General features: G+C 40.8%; 1 protein-coding gene across 2 annotated transcripts in view; it reads right to left on the bottom strand.

Moving 5' to 3' along the window:
• efna5b (ephrin-A5b) overlaps window positions 1–23,757 on the bottom strand; it is a 103,825-nt gene that overhangs the window by 9,883 nt on the left and 70,185 nt on the right. Inside the window, exons 2-4 of one of the 2 annotated variants that reach the window (XM_085179545.1) lie at window positions 14,509–14,801; window positions 1,645–1,710; window positions 1,194–1,274 (exon numbers count right to left, since the gene is read on the bottom strand). In XM_085179545.1, the coding sequence (XP_085035671.1) occupies window positions 1,194–1,274; window positions 1,645–1,710; window positions 14,509–14,801 (440 nt within the window). The remainder of the gene's footprint in view (window positions 1–1,193; window positions 1,275–1,644; window positions 1,711–14,508; window positions 14,802–23,757) is intronic. The other variant, XM_085179546.1, reaches the window with a different exon arrangement.

Genomic DNA, 23,757 nt, shown 5'->3' with positions numbered 1-23,757 from the left:
TCTACTCTCAATGTCAGAAACATTTTTGAATTCATCTCCCAGGTGAGCTGCCCCCTGTGTTTTTCTGGCAGTGGCATCAGTATCTGTGAGCAGCCATGTGCCCACCGCACCATGGGAAAGGAGCTGAACCATGCACAGCAAAGGACAGATAGACAGAACAGAGGACTGGACAGTTACATAACTATACAAAGTTGTGTTTGTGTGTCTGTGTCTGTGTGTGTGTGTGGTAGAAATTGGGCAGAGACAGGGCGACAACAGATGACGAATTAATGTTTTCATGTTTCTCCTTTGGAAGGCATAACAGGGAAATGAGCCAAAAGAAGCTTGCAAGATGAGAGCCAGCCATTGAGGATGCAGGCAGGGTTTTAAGACGGGCAAAGGGGGGGGGAGAAGCAGATGGGTATCAAACATGCCCTAGGATGTAGCATTGCTCTGCCTGGACTTGTGTATTTGTGTCCCATTTAGGTATCATAATATCTTATCTTCACGGTGAAGACATTTCAGAATGCAGCAGATCTCATTTTCAAATGACAGAATCCATTTTTTGTGATCAATGATCATATCACTGTATATATCTATATATAAATAAAAAAATATAGACAGTGGGGTAGTCTTTTTGTTATTTCAGACCTTGCGGTGAGCTGGTGCTGGGAATGAGACAACAGCATGTGGGTGATGTGGAGTGTTTCAGTTCAGAGACTGGGTTAGGCTGATATATGAAGACATAAAACTGCTGTGCGTTCTGAGCACAGAAAATAATCAATGCTGTGCTACAGAGCCAACAGCAAGTCAGTCAAGAGTAAAGAAAAAGATTAAAATTTGCCAAATGTATAGCTACTGTGTGGCTGTGCCTACTGCATTCATATTATTTAATGGTTTTTAATACTGACGTTCTAAGTTAAAATACAGGCAGAAAAATGTTAGTAAGCATAAAGATTGCATGTTGTGGCATTGACCACAACATGCAGCTGGGAATATTACATGAGCAGCATTTTACATCATGTATGCAGCAGTGGTAACGTGACACCACTTTGATATTCTGGAGAAAAAGCAGCTTAAAAGAAGCATTGTACAGACAGATAGGCAAGGGCAGATCAGCATCATAAAAGAAAGAGGCACAGAAAAAGGTACACATATACAGATAGCTGGAACTCATACAGAAGTGAATCAAAAAAGCAGGAAGCCATACTAACCTCGTGGTTCTAATGTATTGTCTACTTTGTCGTTTACATCAAAAACGCGGTCATGTACACCTATAGTTTTCACACAGCTGTCTATAACAGAAAATAGGGAGAATGAGAAATCATTAGAGGTATGTGCCAAATAGGTTAGTGACATTTGTAGCCCCCAACCCCCCCCCCCCCCCCCAAGCCCTCAAAATAAACATCTCAAGCAACAAAGCTCATGGCAACATTCAGATATTCAGATTATTTTATTTGACGTGAATGTCTATCATCATTTTCATGTTTTCAAATTTATTTATTTTTTAGCAAATCAAGCAGTGCTGTGATAAGTGAAAGAGCTGCGTTCAACAGTGAGCTCAAGGTAGTGAGGTAACCAGACAAGTGGACATAAAGTGCTTTGATTTTCACTCCAACCGGCTACTTCAAGAAGCTCGGTTACAAAGCCTTGTGTTGCACTTACTTGCTGGTCGGACGAAAACTTTGAGCTTCAAGCAGGTTTTTTTCCCATTTTCAGCAACAGTGGAGGCTGGAGAAAATAGACACAGGTAAAAAGATGGTGCTTTCAATACTGTATAGCATCAGATATATACAGTAAACAATGAACAAACAATGCAACTGTGTATTTTATCTATTCACACTCACACCCGCAGCCAATTTAGAATCACCAATTAACCTAACCCCATGCATGTCTTTAGACTGTGGGAGAAAGTTGGAGAGAACCCCTGCAGACATGGGGGGGGGATGCAATTTCCAGCACTAACCACCGCAACACCTTGCCATCCATTAATGATTGTGTTATGAATATATTTATTTTCCCGTAGACAACAACTAGAAGTGAGGTAATTTATTAAGAAAAACACAAATCTTAATAGTTCGTTTTGACTCGTAAGTGGATTTTATGGCATTAGCTGCGGTTCTTGTGGGATTACAGCTGGAAAGTATTTACAGATGTGCTGAAGAAATCACCCTAGGGAAAGTGGAGTGCTTTGCTCGCAGTTTAATTGTACGATTTTGAGATTCAAAAACTGGCACTAGCTCAACATGGGATCAACATAATTCCCATCATTTAACCTGGTTAAAGACTCTCATGCAGATACTTTAAATGTACACATTTATATGTATTCCCATAGAAACACATCAATCCTCTTTCAGGAGCGCAAAGTTCACACAGCGAGGATGTACAGTATGTGCTACATGTGTGGATGGTTTGCGGTTCCTGACAGGAAATGGATCCCTTCCTGTCAAGTCCACGGGGTGTGAATCTCTCAGCATTAGCTACCATGGTGGTTGTATCACATCCCCTAAAAATATCTCAAAGGGAGCGTGTGCAAACGTGTGTGTGTGTGTGGTTGACCACTAATGGCGTTGTGTTGAGGCACCAGGTGCTGTTTCCTGTAGACGAGGATAGGGGTCAAACACATGTCAGCTGAAGTCTAGTGGGTGAGTACTGCCTGCATCCATCATGGTAAGATAACATGTAGTAGTTTAGCAATAAATTTTATTGTCTGGGGTCAGAGCAGAAAAAAGAAGAGTCGGCTTTTGCCACTATTGTGATACATTCATGCTATTTACTAGTTCTTCTTTCTATTATTCCCCTTCAGCTCCAGTGAGACCATATTGTCCACTAAGGTGTCTTTTCGCATTATTTTATGTTTTCTGTGGATCAGTCTGATGCAGTGAAGCCAGGATTCAATTTCAAAATCGCTTTTCTCCTTTTCTCCCTTTCCAAGCACTATCACTGCCTCTTCTGCATATCCTCTTAAACAACTTTTTTTTTTTTTATTATTCTTTAAACCGCCGTATCTGAAGAATATTTTTCATTAAAAGAAAAAACCGGTCTCTGTACACATTGCTCCAATGAATGCGCTAGCATCCATTTTTTCTGAAGGTGGTGGATATAAAGCCGTGAGCCGTCCCTGAAGCCGGGAAATGTTTTCATTAAGAGAATTATTTCTAATGACTTTCCATCTCATCTGACCCGTTCTTTTCTTGCATTTGCACGCTCTCGTCTCCCGAGTCACCCTAAAATCCCGACGACAGTTTTCTTATCAAAAACACGCCGCATACTCATCCGCCTTCTGTGCAGCTCATCAGGATTTCTCGCTCCCTTTTGATTCTTAACCTCAGCGTTACCAATTTAATGTTGTCACTTCATCAACTGTTACCCGCATCTCCGTCATATATCACTGTACAGGAGAGGTGACCTGAGATCAGACACTATTTTTCACAGCTCAGTTCATATTCAGCAGATGCAGAAGGGAAGAGGGAAGAGAGAGAAAGAGAAAGAGAGGACCTTATTATTTCGGTGTGGAGGCAGCCGATGAACGCTAATGAACCTTGGCCGACGTCGCTCACCCACTCAGTCACATACACACACCAGCGCCCACGCAATTTATGTCACTCTTCTTATTGCTGCACTTCTTTATCCTCTCATTCTCAGTGTGCGCGCATATGCGCCCAAACAGCCGCACACCATCTCCAGATGTTTTATCTTCATCACTGTTGTGGGCAGAGTTCAGTCACAGCCATCGACACTAGCCACTTAACAAAGGCAGCTGATCATGAGAGAAGTATGGCCCTGATGAAAACAGCAAAGAGCATGTGGGCATCTCTGTCATGCTGTTGGGATGTTCATTGACTTGGCTAGAACATGATATCTGCCTCTTACGCAATAGAAATAATGCATGAGTAATTAAAGTAGGGTTTTTTTATGTTATCTTGACTAATATTATGAATATAGAATATGACCATCTAGATTATTTCAAGAGTTGATTAAATGAGTGCACCGATCATGGGTGCACTGCATGTAAATGTACATTTTTGTCTACATCGTAAAGACTGAGCTTTGGTTTTGCATTCTCTTTTCGGTAGCAGCTCGTAATGCTCGCTATTTGATGAGGATTCTGCCACCTGGGCACAAACTGTCCACACCAGTGCCTGCTTATTTTAGATTAACAAGCTGCTGAGGGCCAGCTTATTGTTCTTGTAGGCTGTAACATCAACACCTGCTATTCTGGCTCCCTTCAGGCCCACAATCCAACTATCAATCCATCCAGCCTAAGCAAGTGGCTGCTTTGAAGGACAGAGGCCCTAGATGTCCCAAGATGGGATTGGTGAGAGGGAGGTCGGGTTACTCCTCCGTGCCCTGTCCCCTAGCTGGTAATGGCCGGTTCCCTCAGTACACTGCATTATGCATCAGCATTAAGGCAAATGGAATGAAGCAGAATCCAATTACAGAAGAACAAACAGGTGGGCTCAGTGCAGCTTAGGAGCAGTATTGTTTCAATCACAGCCCAAGCCAAGCTTTATTGTAACTGAAATTTTATCTACAAAACACATTTCCTATGTCTTTCACTGGAAGATTACATTCCAGACATGACGAATAACCAATAAATATCTTGAAAGAAAGCTAAAAGCAAAGATGTCTAAATACAGAAGCTAAAATTGACATAGCATATGGGTTATCCATCATCTAGCAGGTGAAATGGGGGGGGGGGGGGGGGGGGGACACTGCAGGGTGAGTTTTGTTTGTCATTTTGTAAACATCAAATCTGTGTCATCTGAGCTTTTCTCATAACCACTGAACATTTTAAACATTTGGGTGTTTGCCAGTATCAGCACCACAAAGCCTAATGCTGTCGGGCAGCCTTTATCTAATTTCTAATGAAAAAGTTTCCTCTTTTCACCCGTATGTTTAAGTTTGCTGTGTTTGTAGTGGTCAATTCCACACACGCACACAAAAATCCACTGAACATACTTAGCGCAGATGTCCACCAAAGCTAATCATACTGTCACAACAAACTGTCAGCATTTTATAGAACAGCGTTACACAGAAAGGCATTCCTTCGGTTTCAGTTACAAAAGTCAAACCTTGCACAGACTTGTACAGGATCATGTGAACGTGTAACATGAATAGCATGATGTTAGCGTGCCTGTAGCCTGTGTCAAGTCTCCAGCTGGTTTTAATAATGGCGCTCCATTCCTTAGATCACTGCTTATTTGTTAGATGGGAGGGGTTAAACTGGAAAGTCTGTAATGTTGTGTCCAGCTCCGAGCATTCCTCGTTAGCTAATTCTTCAAGCTCGGAGAAAAACAGCCCGTTGGCTTTGTCTTTCATTTAGTAGGATTACCCATGTGAATTACCCCATACAAGCTTAGAGTGTATGTCCAAAAGTTCAGGATTCTGAATTTACATAAACTTGTGTACAGGGGACAAGAAGCGGTGAGAAACGAAAAGCTTTACTTTCTAAAAACTATATGCCAGCATCTATATGTTTCTTTTATACAGCCTCCTTCCCAGGAATCTGCTATTCCGAGACCAGAAATTACTTGTGGCATCTATTAGCTTTCACTGAAAAAAGAACAATGTTGGACTAAATAAACAAAAGAAAACTTTTAATTCAAGAGACTTGCTTTATTTATTTATTTATTTTTAGAGAGAATGCTTGCATGACCCCTCTAATAAGAAATATGAACTGTTTCATTGTTCATAATAATAATCTCTTCGTTGCAAACAACAGCGCACACTTGACTGTATGAAACACATGTTCAGTAAAGTGTCCATATGCACTGACATACACATAATGGCTAAATGTTTCTCAAAAATTATTCTCCCACATCTTATAAAGCAGCACACTTATAAGGACAAAAATGTATCTATTTACAGGCTTTGAAAAAAAATGTGAATGTGTATGTGTGTTTGCCTTTTTACACAGAATCTGTATGTGTGTGTAAGAAGATGGAAGAGACTATCGACTGAAGAGGCCCATTAACCAGATGCTACTACAGCGAACGCACAATGGGAGGGAATGAGGGAGCTGAGGAGCAGTAAAAGAGGAGGGTTTGGATTCATGCATCAGAGGGAACATAAACCTCTCCCCCTGGTGATAGCTGGCCTTTTGCTCCTTCCTTGTATATTTCAATCGTTGGCAAAAGTGCACCAAAGTCATTCCTTTTGCCACTTGTGCAATTGGGGCAAAGTCACAAGCCATGAGGAAAACACTGAGAGAAATATAAGTTGAGAAGGGGAAGTTAGATGCAATCAATAACGCCTAATTATACAGTGCAACACTTTCCTCATACAACTGAATGTCAGAGCACTTGTGTAAGGATACAATTATTTCCTTGTCAAAGTGCATCCAGCATCATAATTTTGTGGAAGACCACATAATGACGCTCTTACAAATTACTCTTGTCGTCTTGAAAATGAAAAGCGAGTGATTGAAAGTCTGAAAACCCTTCAATTTCATCAACCGATTCATGTCTTTGCACTCAAATTACAATAAAATGGATGATTTATTAATCTATGGTGGAGTTCGGCGTTTTAAGGCAGTTACAGAATAATAAGTCTGTGCATAATAATGGTTCATTACTGCACTTAGTGTCTCACGTAGAATCATAATATTATTGTTATGGCCCAAGTACCCACCCACTGAATAAACGAGCAAAATTGTGAGGCTCTGTGTGTGTGTGTGCGACTGTACAGTAATGTGTGCACTGTAACAACGGAAGAATAAAGGAGAAAAATATACAAGAATTAACCAATTAAACACAGTCGCTTGCAGATTACTACTATACTGTGCTACACAATGGTTATAGATGTTTAGGTTTTTATCACGCAGTTAAAAACTATCCTGAGCAACGAGTCCTGCAGTAGATACCGTGGCGATAAAGAGCCCTCAGCTCAACATTATCATTTCAGTCTAGGATTACGTGAGGAAACAGAAGCAAGGGAGGCAGCCTTAGTGGGAGTTAAGCAAACCCAATTTGCTTTTAGCAAAACTTTTGCACAGTACTATATCTGTTAATGGTTTAATGGCCAGGGATAGAATGTCCTTGACTTTGGGATTGTGAATCATAATCAGTTCCTGAAGATGGCTGTTAGGTGCATGAATCATAATAGGTTGAGAGGAGCCGTGTGCACTTTGATTCACAGCCCTCGCCTGCCCTATTTTTCCACTGATCTCTTGGCTTTTCACAGCCACTCTGTTTTCTGGCAGGCGTTGTGATGACTACTTTAGGGGCGGTCAAACTCGGATAACTTGATTAGAGACTTTTCTATCTCGCCTTGCTTTCTCTGGGCTGTCAACAAGTATGCCATGAGTTCACTCATGGTCTATTATTAACCAAGTCTGGCCAATAAGCTAGCTAACTGATTGACTGTTTTCAATTTATTTTTAAAAAATGGATGCCTGAAGTTCCAGTGAGCCTGTCATGACCAAAACCAGTTTATTTTTGCGTTATTGGATCTCATCCAAAACATGTGCAGGCTTGTTTCCACGACTGGGAAAAAAAAAACAAAAAAAGAAGCCATCAGTAAGTCAAAATGTGTCATTATTCTGTCAAAAATTTAAATTGGGTATTTCAAAATATTTTTTTGACTGAGTTAAGATTTTGAGATAGTAATCCAAAACAGCTCAGCTCTGCCTGGCATTCTTTTTCCCATAGAACCCAGCACATTGAATTGACACATTTACCAATGTGTTTGATATACAGATAGAGATAGGTAACATATTTGAGAAATTTGTATCTTCATAAGGCACCAAGAACACCCAGATGGAGTTCAGTCTTGAAATACTGTAGACAAGAAGATAGAAAAAACATTTATTTATGTATGTTTTCGGGGTGACTGTAGCTCAGGAGGTAAAGCGGGTAATCTACTTATTGGAATGTTGATTGTTCGATTCCTGGCTGCTCCAGGTTGAATGTTAAAATTCGTTCTTTGAAAGAAATATCTTGGTTAAGACACTGAACCCTATTCACTCTATTCAAAGTGTGAATATTGGGTACAAAAGGCTTAGGGTGTAGTGGGGGGGATTCCGGTGTGAATGAGGCATGTTCGATAAAATGCTCCCTGTGCTCAAGTAGAGTGCAAAAGTGCCATATAAGAACCAGTCCCTTTACTATTAACCATGTTTTTGGGGAGCAAATCATTCCACAGTCTCTTATTAGTAGTAATTTAGTTTTTGAATACTCAAAATATGTATTAACCACTTAGATCAAATAATCAAACCTATGCATTTGTATCTGTGGCATGCATTCTGGGAGGCAAAAACACTGAGCTTATCTAGTGCCAAAGAGGCACAGGGAGGACACTTAATTAAAAAAGCAGTGCCATTGGCAGCTGCTAAGTACAAGCTCCCCAAAAAAAAAATCCCTGAATCTGAACTGACTCCTACAGAAAAGCTGTCGACTTCTGTCTTCTTTGTAAATCTGGGACTTCTAATAAATGTGCTGGTGGTCATTGTGGAAATCGTGGCTCTGTTATTAAGATTTAAAGGATTATAGGACAAATGTTGTGTGATTTGTGGCTTTTTTTTTATTTATTTTTTTCACTGAGGTTATTGAAAGATGATTTGCCTCCTGTCCTTACGTAGAGTTTGTTAAACATGCAGTCCCACTGAGTTTGTACTTGAGCAGGTATTATAACAAGACCCTCGGTGGAAGGCCCTGGCTTCAAACTAATAACATATGACTCTATTATGCTTCTAAAAGGCTGAAATGCACACAGCTTAGTGACAGCACACCTTCCCATGTCCACGTTTATATGTCTGTGTCTATAGTGGGGAGTACTGTATTAAACCCAAAGGAGAGGATTAGATATAAAAGAGAGACAATAAATGATATAGTAACCAGGGGAGATAGTGGTGGAATGTATATCCATCTATCGGGATTATAATAATGCATTCCAGACAGTGTGGATCCGGGTGCCTGTTATGTGTATCTGTCCATGTTTATTTATGCAAAATGTGGATGAGTGTGTATACATTTGTGCAAGTGCCGTGTTACTCCATGTTGTCAGATTATTTCTGAGTGCCAATGACAGCCCTGATTTTTCATTTGAATGGATGATGCCGTCCATATGCAGGAAACCTCCTTGTACCACAAATGGAACTGAGTTGACTCTTTATCATTATTAGCAACTCTTCCATAGCGCCGGAAAAACACAGAGCACATACGCCATCCCCGCCTTTATTTCATTTTTGCCATTAATGCCATTTTTCTGTGGCTGCCATTTCCTGCTCTGTCTCTGCTTCTCTCTCCTCTCCAGAGTGGCTTGAAGGATCATGGCGCATCACGGGATTTATGGTCAATCGCGAGACAGCTACAGTCCACGTCTTGAAGAATCTGTTAAAGCTTTGTGTGCATGTAGCAGTCCAGAAAAGCTGAAATATGTCTTATGAGATTTTGTTAAAAAAAAAAAGCCTTATAAATATCAAATGTTTTCTCTTGTTTTTTTTAAGCTCGCTATTTATGATCAGTCTTGGCTTTGTGTTGCATTAGCATTTCGCATTTTGACCTACGGGCATCTGGAGACTGATTGAAACTTTGCTAAATGTTTTTCATTTTGTAATACAGCATGGATATAATCGCCACCGCAGTCTGGGTTTTGATAACGCATTAAATAAAGTGTTCATTTGATATCATGCACAGACTTTCCGAAGGACTGTTCGTTTCTGTAATAACCACAAGATAAGACACAAAGATATTATTGTTTGTGCGTTCTGTGAGAAGCAGTTCCACTCTACGAAGGCAAGCAAGTCAAACGGCAAGAAAATGTCTTTTTAACCACCAGTCTGCCACTGCAATGTTACTCCAAGCAGTGTCCTTTTTCTCACAAATCTTGCCTAATAAACATCATAACTCTGCTCGCTCGTTGCTTGCGGTGAGGTGCCGCTGATATTGGATATCTGCCCTTTTTGATTAAAATCACTCTGATACACGATTGTGGATTGTGTCCATATTAGAAAATTGTGCTTGCATCAGCATTCAGCGAGATGGGTTCCACTTAAACCAAGACTGCTCTGTGAACTGTGACCCAAGAAGGGCTCCCACTGTCCAGGCTTATCCCAGCTGTCATTCACGGAGGCAGACACTTGCAGAATACTGCATTTTGCTGAACTGCTTATGTGACCAACATTGAGATAATCCCCATCCTGCATCTGAATGTGTTCAACATTATTTACTTTGTTAACTCTGTTTTGCGTTGACTTGTACACTAAGATAAGGCTCCTGACCAACTCTTGTTTTCTTACATCTTTAATTAACTGCCTCAAATGGAGAAAAACAGGATGACGCAAACTAAAATGAAGAATTATGACCTCTATTTTAGTGAATTTCCTCCGTCCTGCTAGCGTTGATTAAGCGCTTTCTGTTCTCGAAGCAGATGACAGCAGAGCCCTGTCTCCTCTCTCTAATTTTATCAGAGATGCAACAAATCAACCTTCGACCTGCATCAAACTCACAGGGCGAAAACACTATTAAGGGGCGTTTTCTCTGCAGGAATATGATTTGACATCTTAATTTTCATCTACAAACAAGATAGCAAATCAATCACGTCGCTGAGGGCAAATTTTTCATCCCCTAGTCCCTCCGGTCATTTGGCTACAGAAAGTTAATAGAGAAAGGAAAGGATTAATATTCTGATACTGTATGTCAGCACCGTTTACATATAAGGCCTCTGTTGTGTATGGAGACAGACAGTGCTTACTCAAAATGAGAACAAATCTGAGGAATGTTGATTGTGAACGGATTTTTTTTTTTTAAATCTAGGATGCATGATAAACTATTACGTCTCAAGTACATGAGCCCTTTCACAGTATTGCTTACTTCAGCTTGTGTGGTCATGGATAGTGACCTTTGCCTTGGGACACACTGACATTTCAGTTGAGAGCGGTTATGCAGCACAGCCAGCTTCAGTGGGTAATGATGCCTAAGATTTTCTCTGTTGGCTATGCCACGCTATACATTTTCACAGTCTAACTATGGAGAATAACAGGTTTTTTCACTTTAAATGGAAAATATATATATTTATTTGAATAAATATATAAGTAAATGAGTGAAATCATGTTTGAATTTGATGTTTTGTTTGTTTTGTTTTTTTGAAATTAAACTGTGCCAATGTTCCCCATAGTGTGATAACTAACAACTAGCTAAAAAAGCCAGATGTACTGCGTGTTCACGTTCCACATGAATCCCACATGAATCAACTTTTTCATGCTTCAAATAAATCACAAAATTTTGGCACAGCCAGTACTTAGGTGATCCTAACAAGATGCAGCACGAGCCAGAGTTTAATTAGTGTTTACTCGCAGTTGCACAGAATTTGACAGCAGACTTTTTCTTTCTTTTTCATCATTAGCAACAATAATGAGACTGGATATTGTCACAAGGTAGTTGTCATAATAACAGTCAAGTTAAATATCAGCAAGATTGTTTCATAGCTGAATAAGCATTCACATCTCAGAAACTATAGGACGTAATATCATCGTTATCATTAAAAAGAGCTAAACCGTGTATTCACTTCATTAAATAAGAATGATGGCATTAGACATTGACAAAGTGCTGCAACTGTAACACTGAAAATATTCCTGCAGAAGGCTTAGTAACACACTGGAAGAATGAAACCAAGAGAAAACGCTGCACTAAACGTTATTAAAACTCCAACTTTCTTGGCCAACTCAATCTTTGCTACAGAAATAATGCCATCTTGTCAGGCTCATGGTCCACTAACACAATTTTTCCATTCTAGGGTTTAGCGCCACATAGTAAGCCCTAACTGAGATTAATAAATGATAATAAACAACAGCTGTAAAACTGAAATGTTATGTTATATCCACACTAGCGCTAAAATTTATCTGCACATCATACAAGAGTATTTGTGATTTCATGTGAAAATGGCAGGCACGCTGAATGTGCTCAAAGATTCCCATTCATGAAAAGGTGAGAAGGAAAGATGGTTGAAAATATGCATGTTTTCAGGTGTTTACTTAAAACACAACAAACCCAAGAAAACCAGGTTTATTTATTAGATTTAAGTGCACATTCACTGGATATTTTTGCAATGTAGTTCCCGAAATGTGAGCAAACACTCCATCTGCAAGCAAGATTGGTTTAAGGAGGAGGGATGTGTTTCTTCCTGTTTATATTGCAAAAAGGTTTTGTAAACACATTAGTCTAAACAGCCAATAAGCTGATAGGTATGTTTGTAACACAGGGAATTGAAGCTAAGACAAACTGATTATTTTTATTGCTTATTTGTGTCACTTTGCCAAATATTAGACACAGAGGGTTAAAGTGAAAATAAAAATTTTCTCCATACGTTTGAATGGAGTTAGAGGATTATCTGTAAAACACACGGCAGGCAAAACCCGGCCAACATCTGGACAAAGTTCAGTGTTTTTGAATAAAGACTAGGCTTGCAAGCATACAGCACATGAGGGAAATCTGCCTGAAAAGCTGACTTCACTTCAAGGTGCCTGTAAAATATTGCAGCTGATGCCCTGGTGCTGATGTGCAAACAAGAAAAGAGACTCCCAGTTACTTCAGCGTTTAGTATTTTATTCAGTATTAGAAAGGGAAAAACTGTATGTTAAGGTAAAAATGCAATCCCTGGGAACATTGCAGCGATTAAGTTATACTGTTACGATTTAATTTTACCACTTTTTAGAAATTTGTATTTTTTTTACTACAATTGAATATCTGAAAAGGTTGCATATTTTTGTTGCGCTGGGGTATTAAGAAGATTTGGTGACCACACTGATAATGATGATGATGATGACAGAAGGTGCCACAGATGAATTGTAAAGATGTAAAAATGTGACTAGCTCTCCCTCTCTCCATATCCCTTCTTCAGCTTTACATCCCGTCTCCTAAAGAGACTGTCCAATCCATTAGCGGCCATCTCCCCTGCTTCCTGTGGACATTCAGGCTGGACACAATGACAGTGGGAAATCACATGTCAGATGACTTCATGGTAGATGACTTTAATATCCGCCACACTAGCCAGTGAGTATATACGCTGAAATCATTCAATAGCCAATGAAGCCGCGGGCCACTAAACAAAATATGGCGTACTATAGCAGAATGGATGTGTTCCATGGAAGCCCTGTCGGTCGCAGTGTAATTTAATCCAGCCCTTAGGACAAGCATCTCTCAACAGAAATGGGAAAAAAAAATTGCAAAAAGAGACTTGAGGGAGTGGATGAATTTTATAACCCTACACTAACCCCTATCAACTCTCCCAAGTCTGGAGACCCCCCCCCCCCCCCCTCCTGATTTAGAATGAGTGTCAGTGTGAACTGGCTATAAAAGAAAAGGAAAATCTGGTTACTTTTAACAGATAAATGGCCAAAAACCTGATTGTTGAAAGGCTTCGGGGAAAGATTATTTCATAGACAAGCTTGAGATTGACAGCACCTATTTAGCACGAAAACAATAGCAAACATTAGTGAGATACAGTTATGTTGTTTTTTCCCCCCTCCCTCCCTTTCTTCTTTTCTTTTTACTCCAGTCCCTAAGAGGAAACACGTGAAAGGAATAAAGCACACAAGTGTCGGTTAGCTGTCGGGTTAACTGCTTCATAAAAGCCTGCCAATTTAGAAAATAGATCGCGGCGTATAGGTAGAGTTCAGCTGTGCTCCTGAGTCATCTTTGGGAGATGAAAACAAAAGGACATGGGATTGTGACAGCTGCGCTGAGCTCCATTTAAGCCGCAGGCTGACAATTACAGACACCTCTTTTTTAACCTTTCTTTAACCAAGAAAAGTGACTACACAAGTATATAACTCATGTTCTGTCCATGTGCATATATTACTGTAGAGGAAGGACTCGTGCCATTCAGTTCCCCTATTACCTTACTTTGATAAAAGCTCATTTCCCAGGGGCCTCAACTTCAGATGAAGTCAGTTAGGCTCAGTTCTTATGCCAAGAAGCAGACAACTTAACATCTAACACAAGCTACACAGAAGAATAATATAATACAGAGAGCAGGGCACTCCTTTTTGAAAGATACAGTATTGTGAAGCAGAAGAAGAGAGCTATAACTTTCAGACTGTCTCAATTTAACTCCCCTATGAATTCCATTGCCATTTTAGGGAAGAGTTTTCTGTGGTTGACGAGAGCAGTGTGAAAAGCTTTGCTGAAAGCAGAGCATGAAAGCATCTACTCGGATCACTGTAATGCCACCCTCAAAGCTCTGCAGCAAAATTGAGAAAACATAGTTGGGAAATAGCAGCTCTCTCGTGCTGTTGTAGTAGTAGATAAACAGTGGGTCAGGAAAGGGCCTTCCAGATATGTTATTCCTGTTGAATTACATTTTTTTGGATTCGTATTTTTTTTGGGGTTGTTTTTTTTGTTTTTTGAAAATAACAGCTTTTGGAAGTATCACACGACAGCACAGTATTAATATTAATGCGACATTAATATGTAAAACAGCCTAAATCTTGTATTAGTAGTGCCATTTCTTGTTATTTCACTGCTGTTTCTTCTACAGTGTATTGTAGATGTAATGCACAGCATATACTCATTCAGAGCAGGTACTCACAGATGTAATAGTATTCTCTGCCCGGTCTGAACTCAAAGCCCAAGGAGAAGGGAGTGAAGAGCTGGAACTTCTCTGAAAACTTAAGTGGCCCGTTCGGAGAGTGCGGCCTGTTGCATTCCCAGCGTTTAAAGCCTTTGGAGGTGTGGTCACACGTGCTATAGCCATCATAGTTGACCATGTAGAGGACGTAGCGCTCTGTCCGTTCCTCAGGCACTGTGTCTTCATAGTGAGGACAGTAGACGTCAAGGTAGTCGTTTATGCACACATCGATGTGGTAATCCCCACGGTGGAACCTGGTTGGACAAAAAAGAAGGAGGCAGAAAACGGTTAACCTTCAAAATTATTTTCAATGCAAACCTAGTTTTGAATGATTTATGTGAACACGCTACATCTCGCAGCACTCTTTCAGTATTTGGGGAAAATTTGCATGCACCAACACTCTCATCCTCTAGCATCAATAAATCTGAGTGGGTTGGTTTATCTATAAATCTCTCTCTGTAACAAATATTTACTTGTGCATATGCCTTCTGAATGGTAAGAAAATAAAGTATCCAACTCTGAGGAAAGATGTTTACAGGAAAACAGTTTTCAGGTCTTTTGGGACAAAAAAAAAAAATACATTTGCTTGAGGATTTTTGTACAGTAAAAAAAAAAAAAGTAGAGTAGAAATGGTCACAGAGATATAGGATGGCAGGATGGTTCAGCCAGTAAATGTCAGTGATTGGAAAAATACAGGGCCAGGCTGTCTCTGAGGGCTGTGCAGTGAGGCATTTTTACAGCAGCAATGATCTAGAACAGGCCACGCAGGGTCAGAGGGCTTCAATACATACAGGGAGATTCATCAAAAGGCCACACACTGTCACAGGCTAGCACTAACATTCACACAATCTCACCAGTCTCTGCTGCCCAACACACAGCCCTCTTATCTGTGGAATTTTTACATCCTCCAAAATCAGAGAGCATTTTCTGCATTGCGAGTGCTCTCGTTGACCCAGGGGTGGAGTGACCCTAACCTCTGGGTCACGAGGGGGTTTGGAGAGAAAATGCCAAACACCTGTAAGCTTGCTAGGGATGCCCCAATTAGGCACACGCACACACTTGAAGCAGAACAAGAGTGATAATGTGAACCGCAGAGTTGACAATTCCTACGCAGCTGGCGTGACTGACTCGCTTCACAGAGAAACCAGGTGGCGTGAGGCGAGGCCCCGGTTAGTTTGGTTCAAACTTATAATTAAAAAATCGCATCTGCTGTTTATGGGAAGAACTCTTCAACCCCCACAACAGGCAAGAAGCATAGGACAGGACAAATTCATTTTATATAAGAATTTTTAGGCTTAGATTAAAGCACCAAAGCAGCATAGTGACCTTTTATCATTCAGTATTTTCTTTTCATGTCCATTAAGTATTGCGTATTTCTAAAGAAACAAAAACTGCATGTCTCTTTGTATATGGCGAATAGGCAGTTAGAAAGCACAAGGTCAAATTAATAACAAAAAAAATTTGAACCCATGGTGTAAAATACCATAATACTGCCTTTAAAGGATGCTGAAACTGTGCTGCACAATTGTATAAAAATCTCTATCGTCTCCTTTTCCCCGTTCACTCTCTTTCCACCCACTTATTTGATTTCTCATTTCAAAACTACATCTCTATTGTTCTGCCTCTAAAGAATGAAGCTCCTACAATCAAACACATGTATTGAAATCCTGCTTGGCTCGCATCAGTCTGCAGTTTATCTGGTCACTCTGCAGAGAATAACAATCACAATGAAAACCAGGCGCCTTATACTGAAGATCAAATAGCCATTTTAGCAAAAAAATCTGGTTTTGGGGCCTTTTAGTTGTTACTTTCTTAATGGTGGTGTAATGGAACAATTATTGCAACGATTAAGCAACAAAACTGAACCAAGCCATTTCTCATTACCGTGATCATGTGTGTCCTCTGGCTCTGCGCGGAATATTTGTGTGCATGTGTGTATATTTGAGCATGAGCTAGCATGAAATGTTGTTCTTCTGTGTTTACCCGAGTAGGGTAAATATCAGCGTCAGGGTGTTTACAACCAAGGCATGGAGCAATTCATCTGTAACATTTCATTTAAAACATGTCTGTGGAGGTCCAGGAAGAGCCATGCATCTCTCGCGCTGCTTTAAAATGTCACTGCGTTAATGGTCAAATTCTCCCGGTCGCTCCTCCCAGCTTATGTGTATGTGTACATTCTGTGAGTGTGTGAGCAGGAGCGAGAAAGAGTGTTAGAGAGGGAGCCTGTATGCGTGCGTGTGCCTGTGTGTGTGTGATGTTTCAGCTGCCCTTCTCTCCCTGCCTCAGCAGTCAGAATAGTGGCTTGTGGCCCTGACTGCAAATGAAGCAGAGGATGTTTGGGTGAGTGAGCACATAAAAAGGGACAGGACAGGCATTTGTAACATGTAACCTACTCAGTCACACACCCACCCACATATACACACACATATATATGTATATGAAACAAGCACAAAACTAGTACAAACCCTCACACACATGCACACCCATTAGAAACAGGCACACACATACATTAGGTTTGCGTTATCAGATGAGCGAGCACCCTGGCACATTGGCAAAGGAACAGCAGTGAGGCAGCCAGAAGCTGCTAATGGCACCGAGTGAGAAAGAGACCGAGGGTGAGAAACAGACAGGGAGGCAGAGACAGAAAGGACCTGGTTCCAAAAGAGGGTGAGGGAATACAAAAAAGAGACAGCAAGACTGAACGCTGCAGATAGCACTGCCAGGCTCCTGGTGAATCCACATCTTTGCAGGAGTTACTCAAGCATGCATTCATCATTAAAGGAGATTTTACAAAAGCTGCATGTGCATGGCACGATTGTGTGAGCAGTAAAATCTCTATAACCTCCATCACCATTCAGGGAAGGACTCATCAAGATGTAGCTTCTTGGATTTTTTGTAAAAAGTGTTCATTTTCCTTACGAACTTTTAGAAAAGTCAGTTCTGCTTTGTTCATTATCATGCAATGTTTTGGACGTTTTCCCCAAGCGTACATCAGTCTGTATGTTGGATGAAGAAGCGCCAAGATGTTGCTCAAATGTAATGTAAATTTAAAGCAGTGCTTCATTAGGTTCCAGAAGAGTGACAGGCATAACTAAAAAAGAAGAAAATCAAGAAGACCGAAATATGAGCAGAAGGGCAAGCCAACTAATTTACAGGTTTTTCTGCATATGTAAGTCAGGGATATAATGTGTGGAGGGTATAGAATTTGTCAGCCATCTGTCATAACAAATTAAGAGATTTATCAATGATAAGAACCAGTTCTGCTACACTCAAATATAAAAAAGAATGTACAAAATGTGCAAATTTACAAAAGGATCATTAAATGATCCAATTAAAATGCATGATTTTGTCTTTAAATGTAAGATAAACATGCATCTTGTAAAGTATTCAGCAAGTACTGAAATTGAAACAGTGGTGTTTTGGTTCAATCTCCAGCTCCTCCACATTCACAAGAATCTAAACCCTGAGTTGTTTCCAGTTGCAGGTAAACACTCTGCTGTCATTTGTGTGTGAGCGTGTGAATGGGAAACGCACCGAAAAGCACTTTGAAGACCGTTTATTGATGCTAAACATTTACTCCACCCAGTCACCAGAGACGCTTCCCTGTATTTTAGAACAAACTTCTGGCAGCGTCATGAGCTGCTATCTTTTCCGTTCTTCTGAGAAACTGTAGCGGCACAGAACGGCAGCGGAAGCCTTCCAGCAGTAAAATGGCTAGGTAATTAAGGAGCAAATTTGGATAGCAGGCTAATTGTCAAATGGTGATAATTACATGTCTTTGTTATGCCACAGCTGTCCCAGCGAGCTGTGGGTCAGAACACAAAGCGAGGAAAATCAGCTGGACACAGAGCATGAGTGTGTGTGTGAGGGAGAGAGAGAGAGTGTGAGGGATAATCTTTATTGCCAACTGATTACATTTTCACACCGCCTCCTCAGGCCCTTTGGGTTAAAACTGAAGGGGCAAGTATTGTCAGCACACACACACACACGCACACACACACACACACAGATACATAGAGACACTTGCACATGCAGAGTCACAAACAGAGCGAGTTTGGGAGAGCTGGGACAGTGAAGTGAATTCAGGGTGAGGTGGCAAACCACTGCAGTTGCTGATTGGCTCATTTCCATTTCAATTACACAGCCCAGTGACATTGCTGTGCACACACTCGGGCGCATTCACACTCGCAGAGAGACAAACATACACACAAATACGTACACACACACACACACAGGTCCCGCGCATACATACGCATGCTGTAGGCTTATGCGCTCTCGTGAGGCACTTCTCTGAGCTGTGCATCGGTAGCTGCAGACAGAAAGCAAGAAGGACAGGGAGCGATAGATAACCTGAGCGAAAGAGAAAGGCAGAGGAGGAGAGCAAGAGCTCAGTGGCAGGCAGAGTGAGAGTAATCCAAACCATCTAACCAGTTGAATAAGTGAGATCCAGTAGAAAGAGGAGACTGCATGGCAGAGCAGTACTCTAAATACTACTGCTCAGAGGTGTGACCCGAAAGCAGAGGCTGCTTCATGACTAACACAGCGTATCAGAGAGGTATGATCATTCTATGTTAATGCTTTGCTTCTTTATTATGAGAAAATAAGCTCTAAAATGTGCTCTTCACTTTTCTTTTCGTTTTTTTCCAAGACGTAAAGGGTGAAGACGCAGCAATAACGTGCATCCCAACGTGTGCTGACAAAGAGAGACTGCCACTGGTGTCATGTAAAAATGATCATGACAACACTGATGAACACAAGGAGGCAAAAATAGTGTTAACATTTTATGTAGAAAGAAATTCCTGGAACAATTCTGCTTCATCTTTCTTTACTTTTCTTTTTTTTTTTACCTGCACAGACTTTAACAAGAAATGCTAAGATTAGACACTGCTGACAGCTGCATGTATTACAAAGCCAAAGCCCCGTCTACCTCAGTACAAAAGATCATCTCTGTTTGTCTCTTCCTCTCTTCCCCCAGTTTTGAAATGTATTTTCTCACTCACATCCCCTTCTTTCTTGATTTTTTCCGCCTGCCTGAGTTTCTCGCTTTGCCCAGTTCTGCTCATGACCCCAAATCAGATCTATTTACATTATTTCAACACTCCCTGTTGAAATTCAAACATCTGATATATTTTCAATTCAATATCCTCAGGCAATGTTCCGTTGCTTGATAAATCAAATCACAGTAACCTAGAAACTAGAAATGCACTGGGACCTTAAAAGGCAAGTCTGTTATTGTTTTTCCCTCAACTTTTCTCTGCATCCCGTTGACTATGTGTGTGTTTGTGTGTGTGTGTGCTTACATGTATTAGTGTGTGTTCGTGAGGGTGCGGGTGGGGTTATGTATGTCCTCCTAAAGTGAAATATAATTTGTTGATTTTGATCCAGAGGGAGAATCTGTTTAGCCAAGAGAAGATGAACTCTGACTGAACCCGACTAGGGAATACATGCAAAAGCCTTTGGAGGGCCATTCAACACATATGTTCCAAACACACATAACAAACACTTCAAGATATAGTTTTCACACTTGTCTAATTGCAGATGTTTGGTTTGGGTCTGAAGATGAAAGGAGGAGAAGAAAGGCAGTACTGGCAGACAGAAAGACGTAAAGGGAAAGAGGAAAGCGGAAAGCGGCTGCTGCTCATCATTCTTGTTGATAACAGCTGTTAGAAAGGGATTTAGCCTTTCCAGCCAGATATTCACCTTCTTATTACTGATGGCAAAGCAGTGTAATGGGGAGAGGGGTGAAGAACTGATAACTGAATCCAGTATCTGTGCTCGACAGTCATCTTGACTGCTATGTTAGCAGTTTGGGACCTTGAGATGGAAAGCATTTTTCTTTGTGTCTGAGAAACTGGCAAAGGATGACAATGCAGCTTTCTTGGTTGCACATTTTACAAGTCCTAAAATTATTTCTACAGCAGGTTAACACATAAACTGGGCATTGACAACCCCCTGTAACTGGCTATACCAAGCCAGAATTGGGATAGGAGGCTTCAACAAATCATTTTGTCACATTATAATGGAATATGGGATGCTTAAAAAACAGTGTTATTTAGTAAGAATGTATTATATGCAAAATACAATAATGTTGCCGAGCAAAAACCTAGGAATACATGGACATTTTTTGTAGCAAAGTTGTCATTTTCCTTAGAGAAATGACTACAGCTATAAAAAGCGCACATTGATGAGAGATTCAAATCCCAAAATACTACTGAAGAAGTACAGAGATGGCTATGAAGTTGGAGAGGGGCGCAGTGAAGTTAGAACATGCGAGAAATGTCAACTTGTTGCATGAGCTGACAGCCGCATTCCTCGCTCACTAACTGGTCGATAGGTTTACAACGCTGGGAGGGGTTAGAGGATGAGACACAGTGTCATCAGACCTATAGAATATCATATATTACTGGTATGCCTGCGGGACAGGTGTCTATGAATGCAGGCATGTTTTTATGTGTTCATGCTAGATATTGACTATAATGTGCAAACACATCCGCACACACAGAAGCGCATAGCTGCTGGTCATGGTGCATTTTATTGTGTCCATCTGCTGGAGCTTTATGGACGGTGTACTTCAGGCTCAGAGCAGGTGGTCAGCCCAATATAATATACCGACTGTCAGCAGTGAGGGACGTGCCCATGCTTTTCGTCACCTTTCCCACTCCCACGTAGTTTCATTCGTTCGCCTCTCCGAGTCTTTTCTCCCTCTTCATCTCCCTGTCCTTTACTTCCTCACTCTTTTTCCCCCTCCCGCCTACCTCAACCCCTACCACCCCTTGACTGTGATCTTACAATATTCATTTCTGCCATTTATGTCTGTCAGCAGTCATTTTGCCCCAGGGAGACAATGAATTAAGAGCAGTGACAGACAAGTTCTTGTTCTGCTCTTGGTGCTGAGTGAAACAGCGAGATGTAGGGCTCCAGTAAGTGTTTGATGTAGTCTGCATCAGCATGCTGCTGCTCGAGTCCAAAACAGAGGGGGGAGAAGAAGAAAAAAAAGACAGACAGATACTTCCTCTGAGCTCATCTACTCACTCCTCTGCCAAACAGCCGTTTTTATGGATGTGTAACACTGATGTGTAAAAGCGATATGTGTGAGCGAATGACTGAATATGTCTATGTGGGCCTGTGTATATCTGTCTGTGTGTAAAAGGATTTCTTTATGTCTCTCCTCATCACCAAGGGAGTCAGGGAAAAATGGCACATCCCCCAACATCCTGTCAGACCCTGGGGTCATTTTTCTGAATCACTGCTGCCCCAAGCCCACTTCAATCCCTTTGTAAATACTGTATACTTTGACATGTTTACTGGGTCCAGAGTTGAGTGTGTGCTTGCCTGCAGATGCATGTGGGCTTATTCATGGTCACACATGGGCAGTTGCTATCAATTAATGGCCATGTATCATTGAGTGGTGAAATGTGTTGGCCATTAATCATTGGTCATTGTTTTATAGTGACAGGGTATTTGGCAGCTGAGACAGAACAGTGGCAATGAAACAGCTTTGAGCCGTGTAACCCATCTTCCTGATGTGAGTGAGAGAAGGAGCGAGGGAGAGAAGGGCATCCTGTACAAGGATCCCTGTATAGGGATGGAGATAAAAACTTGGTCTGGCAGTCTGGCTAGCTCGCTCTCGATAGGTTCTAAGAGGCTAGATAAACACAAACACTTAAAGTCGCCATGTGTCTGCAGCAATTAATGCTTTGTAAGTGACATAACTAAACAGTTTGATAGATAGGCTATTATGCACGTGTAAACACAGAAAACATTCCCAGGTGCATGCTTTCATTTGTGTACAGTAGTCGACATTGCATAATGTCACTGGTACAAACCTTAAATGTAACTAAAACGGTCTCATCAATGCAGATGAAACAATCGCTGGACTGAAAATGATGATGCTAAACAAAGGAGCGCTGTACTCACAACACACTGCTCGGGTGCTCGAGTAATGTCTCCTGCGTAGGTCACGTCTCTTTGAATGAGGCAAAATGTGGTTAAATTAAAAGAAAAGAAGTTGTTTCTTTATTTAAAATTTCTTTATGTATCTACTTTACCTATTCTCATAATTGTAGGAAATAACACAGGGGGGATATTGGGGACATTATATGATCTAAAGGTGACAAATATCCCAAACTGCCACAGAACACGCCTAGAAAAAAAACTGCTCTTTTAGTGATGAAATAGTTCCCTGTATCACTTTTTGGGGGGGGGGGGGAAATCTCCTTTTTTGGTTATTTTATGTTCACACTGAGAACATTTGGGACTTTAAAAGAATGCTGCCATATGTTTCCTTGCTTATAGATGTTGTTTCATCTGGGACAGCATAAGTTGGAGTGAACCAGAGAGCAGACTTTGGGGATATAAAGAAAATATTCCCAAATGTTTATCCTCTAGATCATGAGTTAACGTACCCTTTATTTCTTAAAAGGGAAAAAAGTTACCTTAATTAATCCTCCGGTAACATCCAGGAACACAGCTTAAAGGGGATATTCCCATGTGGTTCATTTTTCACTTTTCATTACATTACAGTACCTTCCGGGTTAAGGTAACACAACAGAAACAATACAGCAGAACTTGCAAAACAGTAGTAAGAGAAATTTTACACCCGTGTGTGCAACACTAGCTCCACTCAGCTAAAAGCCATGCCAGGTTGTCAGCTTATCGGGTCAGATTAAAAGGGAGTGCGGATTGCCATCAAATAAAATCAGTCACGTAAGTGTTGAGATTACTCCAACAAGGCGAATGGGGTTTTGGTGGAAAAATAGACAGATCAGAACATCAGCGTAGGCTTAAAAAAAATAGGAGTATGGTGCAACTGCTGAGTGTATTATGCACCATCACATCACGCAATATGCTTAGCACCCTGGTTGTTAAGTAAACAAGCACATAGCCAATGTCAGTCTTTATCAGACATGTTGATTAGGTCTATTAGGTTAGAAATGAGTTCCTTGATAAGAATACAGTTAGCTTTGATTCATTAAATATTGTGTATAAGAGCACTTGTACTGTAGCATGTTATCAAGTACAAACCTGTGAAGAAAAATGTTATATATTTATTTCAATGAACAACATCATGTTGTGTAAAGCAATCTGTAAAACCTGTAAATGCTTGTGGTTGATGGTAGCAAACTAGCATTTTCTCTTAGGGTTTGCCTCCACTTTGGCTTAGACATACAGTAACTGGGATTGTTTGCCTGCACTGGGCTCAGCTTTTGT

This window comes from Neolamprologus multifasciatus, chromosome 12, assembly GCF_963576455.1.
Source record: "Neolamprologus multifasciatus chromosome 12, fNeoMul1.2, whole genome shotgun sequence".
NCBI classification, from domain to species: Eukaryota; Metazoa; Chordata; class Actinopteri; order Cichliformes; family Cichlidae; genus Neolamprologus; species Neolamprologus multifasciatus.
The sequence above is the reverse complement of the archived record's forward strand: the minus strand, read 5'-3'. Positions and strand labels throughout refer to the sequence as shown.